Source organism: Urtica dioica, chromosome 4, assembly GCF_054948205.1.
Source record: "Urtica dioica subsp. dioica isolate 48M chromosome 4, U.dioica_male_clone48M_v1_H2, whole genome shotgun sequence".
NCBI lineage: Eukaryota > Viridiplantae > Streptophyta > Magnoliopsida > Rosales > Urticaceae > Urtica > Urtica dioica.
The window spans coordinates 5,486,195-5,498,470 of record NC_142759.1 but is presented as its reverse complement, the minus strand read 5'-3'; the positions used below and the strand labels follow the sequence as shown (position 1 = coordinate 5,498,470).

Sequence of the window (12,276 nt, the reverse complement as noted above, 5' to 3'; positions counted from 1 at the left end):
TAGAAAAAATTTATACGAAAAAAAACCATAACCCATAACACAATTAATATTTCTAAAAATTCAAAAAAGAAATTGTTACACTTTAATTTTTCTTATAAAATAAATTTAAAATTGTTACTGCACCAAAAATTTGAAAACGCAGTCATTTATTGACGAAAATTAACGATAATTAACAAAAATCTAATGACGATTCAAAAGTAAAAAAAAAAAAATCCATAACCATACTTAATCAACGACCTAATAACAATAATTAATCAAAATTAACTGAAAATTCATTAAAAAATTGACATAAGAAAAATAATTGTTACTCTAACTGTTATTACTAATTATTAACTACGCAATTTGGTATAAAAAAAATACAAAATCAACCAAGAGAGAGTGATGTAGATTGGAGCGGAGGTTGGGAAAGATGAAGAACCATCACGAGATAAAAATAAATTCTTCAAAATTTTAGAACCAAAACGTTGGCTAATATGGTTAATTTGCTAGAGTGCCTATTATTACCAACTAAGCCACTTGAAACGTTGAAATTTCATGTTAGCCAACGTTTCAATCTTTCTAAAAAAATTAGCATTCAAATCAAATTTTCTATACCTAATTTACCTCTATTAATTAAGTAATTATATTTATTTTCAAAATTAAAAAAAATCAATTTCTTAATTAGCAAGATGTTAATAAATGATTGAAATTCGAATTTATTAGTCTCTCTCTCTCTCTCTCTCTCTCTCTCTCTCTCCAAAAATCATTCTTAACAAGATATCACGTCGGAATTTCACAAATTAGTAGTGTTTTTTTTAGTGTAAATGGGTCAATAAAAACAATCGTGTGACTTTGTCACAAGCATTGCATGATTTTAGCCTTGTCTCGGGCTCCAAAACGATGTTCTTCCATTTTTATTTGATTTTATTTTCATATTTTTGCAAAGGCACTTTAGTATAATTTTAATTTGGCCAACGTTTCAAACGTTATAGTTAAATAGTCATTGCTTATTATTAGCTTACGCAAATACCGGCTCTTTGCCGTCAATTTTTTGAAGATAAATATGTGTTTCGTTTATAATTACAATCCTTCAAAATAAGTGACTGCTTTCATAAAAAAAAAAAAAAAATCGAATCTTAATTTTCATTAAAAAAAATATGAGAAAAAAATAGAAACAATTACGAAGAAAAACTCAATCATGAAATATACACGATTATTATCCACAAAACAGTAACTATTAACAAAAAAAATATTATGATGAACGGTGCAAACTAAGAAGTTAAAAAAACAAAAAAAAAACTACACTCATAACCTATTAACGTTAGTTAACAAATCTGAAGAAAAATAAACTCGAATGCTATCAAACTGTTAACGTTAACTAACAAAAATTTATAATAATTAACTATAAAAGATTTAGACGTAAAATATGGGAAACCATGAAAAACAACGTTAATTACCGTTAGTTAAAGAATCTGGAACCAACAATTAAAAACCCAAATAGCAATGATTTCAACCAAGAAGATGAAACACTCACAGAAACAAACTTTCTCAAGATTGTATGATCCACGACGAAACAACTTTGACTGATCAAGTGCATTTCAATTCAAACCCAACATCGCGATATGATGACTCCAACTAATAAACACATGTAACAGAATCCCAAAAAGAAACACAAATGTCAAACGATTTTTTATTATTTGGACATATTGCATATTTTGTTCATTCCTTTAATATTCAAAAAACGGTGAACTAGTGGATGGTATTCTAGTATTTGAATATTCGGTTGTAATGGTTTATGGCTACTACACTAAAATGGTAATTAAATATTGACTATTTTGCTAATCTGACGTTTTTTGATATTTTATTTTACACCATGTATAATACATCATCAAATACATTAGACACTAAATCACAAATTATAAAGATACCTTTAAACTTCAACATGTGGAAGATTTATTATGATTGCTGATATTTGAACTTGCACCCTCAAACAAGGAGGTAATGTCGCCTCCTTTAAACAATTGGTGGTGATCATCCTACGTTTTATTCAGTGTACACTTGAAATTTAACATTTTTATGTTGTTTTTAATCAAATATATATTCAAAATACTATATGTATATATATAGATTAAGTCAGCTGAATATTGTTTGTACAACCTGGCGAAAATAAGGTACTTTGCATTTTTTTTTTTTTTTTTTATATGAAATGGTAATTTTAGTTCATGTTATACCCATGTGAATATGATAATTTTTTTTTTTTTTTTTTTTTTGTAATTTATTTATTTGGCGAAGCTCAGTACCATCTGTTTTCTTTAAGGCCACTGGATAAACTGTACATAAATCCTGGCGAGTCTCAATATTTTCTAATTTGTAGCTCCAATTTAGTTTGTGACACATTTTTGCAAGTAGGTATTAAGCAGGAGTTAAAATGCCAATAGAAATCATGAAAATAACACATTTTTTACTATCTAAATTGTGCAGCCTTGGCATTGGACCCATTGATAGGGGCAATATGTGCAGCGAATACGGTGGTACTAAAACCATTCGCGCCATTATTAATTACTCATTCGCGCCATATATGTAATTTATTTAAAAACTAAAAAATAAACAACAGTCTCTTAATCGTGAAGAACACATAAAAACACAAACGGGTAAAAATCGACAATTGATACTCATCAAAATCACAGATTCGAACAGAATTGCAATTTGAACATGGTATGAAGTCATCTGTTGGGAGATATAAATACTTTCCGTACACAAGTAATAATATCGGAAGTCTATATTATTAGTTCAGAAGAATTTATCCTTTAATTCGGATTATTGGGAAAAAAATCACACCAACACTTATAAATCAGAGGACTTTTTAAGATATTAAGGCACTAATAATGAATAAATGTATGTCCATCACCGATAATAACCACCATAAATCGAAGTACTCGCGCAAAAAGACTTAAAGAATTTTTGACACCGACAATAAATAAATTGTGTCTATTAATACTTAAATCACCATAATTCAAAAATATAAGGGTTTCCGAAATTCTATTAATTTTGGAGTTCCGAATTTTTTAGGATTTTTAAATTTGAAAATACTGCTGTAGAATTTTAACCAGAGTGTTTTCAAATTTGGGCTATATTTTTTAGTATTTGATATTTGCATATTTTTCATTCCTTCGATATCAACAAGCCATTAAGCCTTGAATTAGTGGACAATTTTCTGGTCTTAGAATTTTCTATATGGCTATTGCTTAAATGTTAATTAAATATTGATTATTTTACAAATCATATATATATATATATATATATATATATATATATATATATATATTACACTTTATCACATATTATAAAGACAAGTTTTATACTTCAACATATGTGGAAGATTCATTAAGACTCTGAAAAAAGCCACACCAAAAGACTCGGACCAATATTGAAACCTCAGCATCGAGATTGACCTACAAGAAATCGAAGAGGTATCTACTTATTTTAATTTATTGTTCAAACGTCAACATCTATTTTGTAAACATCAAACAATCGATTGTGTGTATTACGTCAATCTTTTAATTTTACCTACATGCTACGTGTCACCTTATATGGGCTCTGTCAGTAGTTTAAATTCAAATCAAACTTTAAATATCTGCAACTGTAAGCTCGTCTTATTCATTAATGAGAAAGACCTTTGACTATGATTTTCATAACACGGTTTTCTTCAGATTGGTGCTGCATAAAGAAAAATAATTGAGGAATATAAAATGGAAATGTTATAGGTCGTAATGAGTCTATTTGTGGATTTCTCCGCGAAATTGTTATCGGAATTATTTAAGATAATTTATGTGACGACTTGACCTATAGTTAACTCCTAATCTAATTCAAAGCTTAGACGCGTGAAAAATATGATTCTAAGGAATTTTCAAAACCTAGAGCTATATAAGGTATATATCACAAACAGCCTTAAAAGCTCATGCACTGATAATTCATTATTAGTACAATTTTATTGAGTTGTCGAGAATAAATAACGGTTTGTACGTTGCTTACTCTCTTGAGTGTGTATTGTTCGTTTGTTAGGGTTTCTTCTATATCGGTGTTTGAGTGTATTAGAAGCAAACATAAAGTGAATGTGGGAGTCTCGAGAGAAACATTCTTGTAGAAGCGATCTCGAACTTAGAGAAATCCTAATTGCAAATCCAGAGATAAACATAGATCGAGTAACTAACGAAGGAGTCGTTGAGTAAATCTATATTGTAATGCATTATCACAACAAATTACTTTTCATCGGGCAAAAGCTCTCAAACACAGACATTATCAGTTAAATTGGGTCATCAATTTGTGTGTTCATTTACCATTTTATATCTATTACGTTTTTACAATCTGAGGGGTTTTTTGATTTATTTACAAAATACTATTTATATTATGATAAAAAAAAAAATGCCATTTATATTTGTTTTTAAATCAAAGAAAACTTGATTTTAAAATAAAATTTTTTTACTACTCTTATTTACTTCTATATAGCTTATTAGAAAATAATCTCTGAATGTTTTAGAAAACTAATTATAAATTTTCAAAATTTAATTTTTAGCCCGATTATTTATTTATTTTTATAGCTTTTATACTTGGGAATGTTTATAACTTTTTTAAAATCAAAACCAAGTTTTCTTTGTTTTAAAAACAAATATAAATGGTATTTTTTATTAGAATATAAATGGTATTTTGCTTAAAAAAAACTCACTCATAGCATGACTCATGGCATTTCGTTAACTTTAACACGTTAGTAGTAACGATGAATCTGTAAGTAAACAATAGGTATTTTACCCGTTGAAAAAAAGAATGTGTAGCCAAGTGTATCTAGCGTAAAATTTTGAGTATTTTTGTCGCCATTTCCTTTAAATTTTAGTAAAATAGTTAAGATGTCTCATTTGATAGTGCATTATTTATATTGAAAATGAAAATTTGAAAGAAGATAAAAGTGCATTGAGTGAGAACCGAAATTCGTTTATTATATTTTGAACTCGTGGAAATTTCGAGAAAAAAAGTAACATAACTATTTTCTCATTTTTATTTGAAATAAGTGTTATTCAAAATTTATAGAAAAATACAAAAAAGAAAAAAAATAATAAGAAAAATGAAGCACGACCGTATGAGATAAGAAAAATAAAAATGATTACTTACAAATATGTTAATTTGCTTGTGTTTTTGTTTTGTTCACTATTTTCAACGAAAATAAAATCCACACATTTATGTTACATATTCCGCCATAAAAAAAATTAAATTGCTAAATTCCTTTTGTGTAAATAAAATAGCAATAGATGCAAGACAAACCTGGAAAAATCAACCCAAAATGACAATATAAGGACTAAGAGAAAAATATATAAAAAGGACTTTGATTAATAAAGACTGCTGTGTGGTTTCTAGTCCAATCTAATTAATAATTACACACCACTTTTAAAATAGAAATCCTAAGTTCAATTCCCACTAGCGGAAAAATAAAAAATAAGGACTGATGTGAACTGATATCAAACCGTGACATTCATAAGAATTCAATTTAGTGGTTTTTTTTTTATTTGTTTATCTCCCATAAAGAGAGTTGAATATAGTTGGTCCTCAATTAATGCACTCATCATATAGGAAGGACAGGTCGGTGATCGCATTTATTGATTTCCGTGATCTTCTTGGAAATAAGATGAGCATAGATAGAGTTACAACAACACAAAGAAAAAAACACTACTTTCTTTCTTATAGGTCAATTAATATCTTTGATCCACCATGGAAGCTGTAGAGGAAAGCTTGGCTGAACTAAGGCAAACCGTAAAAAGTGGCAAAACTAGAGGCCTTGCTTGGAGGAAAAAACAACTCAAGGCTCTTATAGAGCTAATCGAAGACAATGAAGACAAGATTTTCGAGGCACTTTATGAAGATCTTGGGAAACCCCAAGCTGAGGCTTATAGGGATGAGGTAAAATCAGTGTACACTTGAACTTGACATTTTCTTAATGTTGTTTTCAATCAAATATTTAAAGTTACTACTATGTATGTATATATAGATTGGGATAGTTATTAAATCAGCTGAATATTGCTTGAACAACGTGGCGAAATGGATGTCCCCTACAAAGGTAACTTTTTTTTTTTTTTTTTCAATTGAAATTGTTTTTCACCTTTTAGTTCATGTTATTATACCTGTTGTGAATATGACGATGTTTTGTTTATGGCTCCTCCATTAGAGGAAAATAATCACCTTAAACGTCATTGCTAAATAGTCAACGTTTGTTAAATCTTAGGTTAATACTCATTTTCATGTATTTACAAACGTAAATTTTAGATAAATAGTCACCTCCATATATATTAGGCCACGTCATTACGTATGACTATTTACCTAAGATTTAACAAACGTTAACTATTTAGCAATGTCAAACGTTTAAGTTCTATTTTCCTCATTTTTTTGTTTACTTAATTACTTATTTGACAGGTCTCAGTACCATCTGTTTTCTTTCCGGCCACTGGGCAAACTGTACCTGAACCACTAGGTGTTATTCTCATTTTCTCATGTTGGAACTTCCCTATTGGTGAGTCTCATAATTTTCTAATTTATATTTAATTTGTGACACATTTTTAAGTGAGGATTTATTTTTTATTTTTTTTGCTTGTGCAGCCTTGGCGTTGGATCCATTGATAGGGGCAATATGTGCAGGAAATACGGTGGTACTAAAACCATCCGATCAAGCCCCATCATGTTCTTCTTTTCTGGCCAAGACCATCCCTCTTTACTTTGACACCAAAGTCATCAAAGTCATTGAGGGAGGCCCTGAAATCTGTGAACTTCTCTTGCTAAACAAATGGGACAAGATATTTTACACTGGTATATTGCTGCTTGTGTTTATTAACTCTCAAAAAAGTGAAAAACTACTTAACTTGGCACTCAAGCAAATAATTAATGGAGAATTATTATCGGTCCGATCTTTCAGGAAGTCCCCGAGTTGGGAAAATAGTAATGACCGCGGCCGCGAAGCATTTGACTCCCGTGGTCTTGGAGCTCGGCGGGAAATGCCCTGCCATTTTGGATTCCATATCGAACCTTTCCGATTTCAAGGTTTTTTTTTTTTTTTTTTTTTTTTTTTGAGATTTTCTAAGACTCAATTGCTATTTGAAATCTTCTGAAGACTTTGTGTGTTTCTTTTTCTTTTGTGTTAAGGTGGCTGTGCAAAGGATCACAGGAGGGAAATGGGGATGTGGCAATGGACAAGTGTGTATTGGGATAGATTATCTTCTGGTTGAGGAAAAAATGGCTCCTGATTTGGTAAGTTTACCATTTTCTTTGCAATTTACACTCGATGACTTATCTTTTGAGTAAATGGAAGTCATGCGGTATTGTTTGAAATGCCTTTAGATTGAGCTGTTTAAGAAGACACTCAAGAGGTTTTACGGCGAGAATCCATTAGAGACGAAGAGCTTGGCGCGGATAGTTAACAAGACCCAGTTCGAGAGACTGAAGAACCTTCTCAAGGACCCTCGTGTAGCCGCCTCGATTGTACATGGTGGTTCGCTAGATGAAGATAACTTGTGAGAATTTTTTATTTATTTATTTTGTATTTATTTTTCAGATTCAGAGAAAGGCCAATGTTTATCGGGTTTTCTTTTAGGTTTATCGAGCCGACAATCTTGTTAGACCCTCCACTTGATTCCGCAGTCGTGAACGAAGAAATATTTGGCCCGTTGCTTCCCATAATAACTGTAAGGGCACAAAAAAAGAAAAAGAAAAAAAAAGACACTTCTCTTTTGCTTTATTACATTATAACAAAGATGTCCGTTAAAAAAAAAAAAAATTATAACAAAGATAATAACATTTTTTCCCGTTTGATTTTCACAGCTGAAAAACATTCAAGAGAGCATCGAGTTCATAAACTCGAGGCCTAAACCTCTTGCAATTTACGCATTCACCAAAGATAATGCATTCAAGCGGCAAATTGTGGCAGAAACATCCTCAGGAAGCGTCACTTTCAACGATGTCATGATTCAAGTAAATCCTATTACTCTTCATACTACATTTCTGAAAGAAAAATTAGTGCAACTAGTCCTTGAATTATCCTTGAACTATTTCTTTAGTGAAATGATTCTCAATATTGATTTTGCAACATTATAGTCATTTTCATATAAATATTAATTATTTTATAATAAAATCTGTAATCTAAAAAACTTAGAACATATTTGCAACTTATTGCATTTATTAAAGAAAGTAATTAAATTAGATTCAAATACTAAAATACTAAATAAAGTTGCACAATTTTGAATTTTTAAATCAAGACTTTGTTTTAGGAGATATTATTTAAGCGTTGAATTTCATAAAAAAATAAAGAAACAAAAAAAACATAATTTAGTTTTAATAGAATGAATAAAATCCTGCAAAGTCAGTCCGATGATCATTTTACCATAAAGGTTAGTTTACGGACTAAAATGTCACCCACACAATAGTTTAGGGGCTACTTGCTCTCTAAAAAACCGCGTAACTTAGTTTCGTGACACTTTTACGTTGCAGTTTCTATGCGACACACTGCCTTTTGGAGGCATAGATCAAAGCGGGTTCGGGAGGTACCACGGAAAGTACTCTTTCGACACTTTCAGCCACGAAAAAGCGGTTATGAATGGAAGTTTCTTCCCCGAGATCGAGCCGAGATACCCTCCTTGGAACTCCTTCAAATTCAAGTTCATCAGATTGGCCTACAGATTCGACTACTTCGGAATCTTGCTTCTTTTTCTTGGCCTGAAGCGATAGATAGCCGTTGGATTGCATCAACTATATTTTGCAATGAATCCATGGGAAGTTGTTTGAAACTTACATGTCTTTTTATTTTATTTTGAAACGTGCACGTTAGAAGCGAGACACTCTATGGCCATGTTTCTTTATTATGTTCTGAACTACTTATTTTGTGGCCTCAAATAAGCAGTTCGAAAGAATGGTACGGATTCTTACATTTAAAGCAATTGGACGTTTTTGGCAAATGCTAGAAAAAGCATGTGTCGTTTTATAGATATTAGAAAACGAACCATCTCCTCATCTGATGGAAAATTAAAAAAAAAAAAAAAATACTAAATTTGTTTGGATGCAAAATGTCTTCTAGTCATTCTCCAATTAAATATATTGGTGAAAACTTCATGAGTAACTACCTACTTTCAAATATAAATGATTTAGGTGAACTGATCCATTTGACTTTACAAATATTGTAATCAATCTTTGTCCTTTTTTTGTTTCACATCCTTAGTTTTAAATGCCGAGAACTAGCGTATTTGGGAGTTTTTTTATTTATTTTAAATAACGTTAATTTCAAAAACACATAAAAAAATGTTACTTCTTAAATATTTACGACAATAATACTCTTTTGGTATACAGTTTTCTGTTTTAATATATATTGTATGGTTTTCATTATACATTATAATCAATATACAATTAAATAATCATTGTACGTCTATCATATATCAGTATACATTGGTTAAATTGCATACACATTTTGAATGCACATCTGTACACAGTATACAGTTATAAGACTCTAAATATTTATATTTTTATATACAAAAATCAAATTGATAATAATGATAAAATATACAAAACGAGAGGGTAAAATTGACACTTTACTAGACACACGAGTAATTTGAATATAAAACGATTACGCACGTTATTTTAGCGTTTCGAAAATCCCCAACCACATGTAATTTCCACATAAAACTCTGTGGTGCCTAGTAAGGATACACTCTAAAGGGTAAATACATTTTCTCTGTTAGAGCTGGTGAGCATGGTAATAAGAGTATACAATAGTGGGCAAATGCAAGTCAAATACCATTGCTCTCATGATTTGCAAATTGCAAATATACACTTACTATCTCCCACTTAAATTTGATACTTTTACTAGCCAAGAATCACAATTATTATTCCCACAAATTCACACAAGCTACATAAACTACAACTACAATGATGATCAAGACTTATATTTCGCCTACTTGGATGATTGTCGCCAAATTTACACGGCCTTAATTGGTGCCCAAAAGTTGCTGGAATTGGCCGCTTGAAATGGCACTTCTGAGATCTGCAATTCACAAAAGTCATCAGCAATAAAAAAAACGAGCAGAAGAAAAGGGCTAACAAGCACAGAGCTTAGAGAGCGAACCATCAGAGCCACCAATGTGTTTTCCATACACGAACACTTGAGGAACAGTTCGCCGGCCAACCAGCTCAAGAAGAGCTTTCTGAATTTGTCCGCCGTCATCTGCGAGCAAGCACATAAACACAAACATGATGCGTCGATAAGCTATTTCGAATTCGATACCCTTTTAAGCTGAGTGTTCAAACGAAGCAAAAAAACGAGGCGTACCTCGAAGATCAAGCTCAACAACGAAGGGCTCTTGGTCGAGTTCGCTCAACATGCGCTTTGCCCGAGCACAATACCTGAAGTGACAAGCGATTCATCGTTACGAGTATTGTGAGGTGATCAAGTTATGTTCTTTTTAAACCTTATCAAGCCATTTTATCATTCTTTCTGATATGATATCTTTGACACCTCGAAGGCATTTAATGCAAATAGTGGTGCAAAATTTTGAAATCTCACAAATTTAATCCATCAATTTTGTTACATTTTCTTTATAATGGTCCTTTGAATGTACAGCCAAGGATCATAAGCTAAATAGTGTAACTTGATGAACCGTTAACATTGTCGTAAATTCCACACCCAGAACCGTGGTGTCAAACCATAAGTTCGAATTGCCTCAAACACACCAAAAATGTTAACTTTAAACTACTCAAACAGCGAATTTGATAATACCAATGCCCTTTTTCTATTATTTGTAGGTGTAGCTCGAAATAAAATATAGAAACCAAACTGAACCAATGACCGTATGATAAATTTCTGATTCTCTTTCATCAGCCAAGCCTAATTCGTAATCACTATCGTTTCTAAAAAAAAAGCTTCAATTCAAACGAAACTAAGAAAAAGAAGAAGAGATAAGAGAGAAGAGAGACGTACGGGCAATATGATTTGGAAAAAACAACTATTTTATTGGAGTAGAGAACGTTCTGCACGAACGCCGAGGCTGAGGTGGCGGCTATGGATTCCGTCGCCGCGTAACCAAACACCACCGCAACCGCCAGAAAAAGCAGACTCGCCCGACTCATTCTCATTCTCATTCTCGCTCGGGACTCGGTCTCGCTCCGATCGTGTCTGATACAATCCGCGTTACCAAACTGACACGCTGCGATGGAAAGGAAGTAGATATATGCGGTTGAGAAGGAATTACTCGGCCTAATATCCCAGCCCAGCCCATTAAACAAGCGAATAAACGACGGGTTTCAAACCAAAACGACATAAGAAATAAAAAGAGACATTTTTTTTTATTATTATTATTGAGTAAAGATCAATACAAATCATCGACAAGAACGATAGATAAGATAAACACAATTTGGAGATAACTAGGGTTTTGACTTGGGACCAGAATCATCAGGTTTGCAAAGCTTATTGTATTCTTCGAGCTCTTCGAAGTAGATATCCCAAACGCACGGAGTGCATCCATTGCCGCAACAATCTCCCGGCAACGGCTTCTCCGGCGGAGGCGGAGGAGGAATCGTCGCCGGAGAAGGCGATTTATTCTCCTCTCCGGCGCGTCCTTTCTCCTTTACGTTTTCCTTCCCCTTCTCTTCTGGTATTTGTTTCGGAGCTTGATCAGCCATGAGGCAGAGATCCGTCTTCGTCGGGGTCCTCTGGTTCGCGATCCGAACCGTAGATTGTTTACGGGCAGCGTAATCCAATTGGGGGAGATTGCTTGTGTAGAGTAAGACGCGCCGCAGGGGATGAAAGCTTAGAGGTGTTTCCGAGCACCAGAAAAGACGTCCTGACATTTGGGGGAAAAATAATTGCATCGGTGCCTTGCCTCGTATTTGAGGGGAGGAGTCGTTTGCACACGTGGCAGTATATAATTGATTGAAATCTGTTTAATGTAAAATGAGAAATTCAGTAATGCTATTCCATACCGTATCTCAAGTCAACTTCGCGAACTTTTTAACTGGTTTTGTGTCGTTTTTGACGATTTTCGTTGTATGTCGTTTGTCATTAACTCTTGTTCATGTCGTTTAATTTGTGTATGTTGTCGTCTTTTTTTTTTTTTTTTAATGTCTTCGATTTTCGTCATTTTTTCTGTCGTTTGTTATTTACTCTTGCTCATGTCGTTTAATTTGTTTTTTTGTCGTTTTTATAAGTCATCGATTTTTGTCGATTACGATTTCTGTCGTTTTGGACTTTTCGTCGTATGTCGTTTATCCTTATTCATGTCG

The 12,276-nt window shown here is 32.3% G+C and overlaps 2 protein-coding genes across 2 annotated transcripts; one reads left to right on the top strand and one right to left on the bottom strand.

The window, feature by feature from the left end:
- The first annotated feature begins 5,649 nt into the window (after window positions 1-5,649).
- On the top strand, window positions 5,650-8,954 carry ALDH3F1 (aldehyde dehydrogenase 3F1). The gene is made up of 10 exons (XM_089612875.1): window positions 5,650-5,925; window positions 6,014-6,082; window positions 6,436-6,532; window positions 6,619-6,825; window positions 6,932-7,056; window positions 7,159-7,263; window positions 7,354-7,526; window positions 7,607-7,697; window positions 7,834-7,983; window positions 8,500-8,954. Exons 1-10 carry the CDS (start codon window positions 5,737-5,739, stop codon window positions 8,734-8,736), a joined length of 1,443 nt encoding a protein of 480 aa, XP_089469001.1. The 5' UTR covers window positions 5,650-5,736; the 3' UTR covers window positions 8,737-8,954.
- A 655-nt stretch (window positions 8,955-9,609) lies between these two features.
- LOC149399644 (uncharacterized) lies at window positions 9,610-12,049 on the bottom strand. Its single transcript, XM_089613569.1, has 5 exons — window positions 11,439-12,049; window positions 10,976-11,201; window positions 10,328-10,401; window positions 10,124-10,222; window positions 9,610-10,042 (listed from the first exon to the last, which is right to left on the bottom strand). The coding sequence occupies exons 1-5, from the start codon at window positions 11,863-11,865 to the stop codon at window positions 9,987-9,989; spliced, it is 882 nt and encodes a 293-aa protein (XP_089469695.1). The 5' UTR covers window positions 11,866-12,049; the 3' UTR covers window positions 9,610-9,986.
- Between the last annotated feature and the right edge of the window lie 227 nt (window positions 12,050-12,276).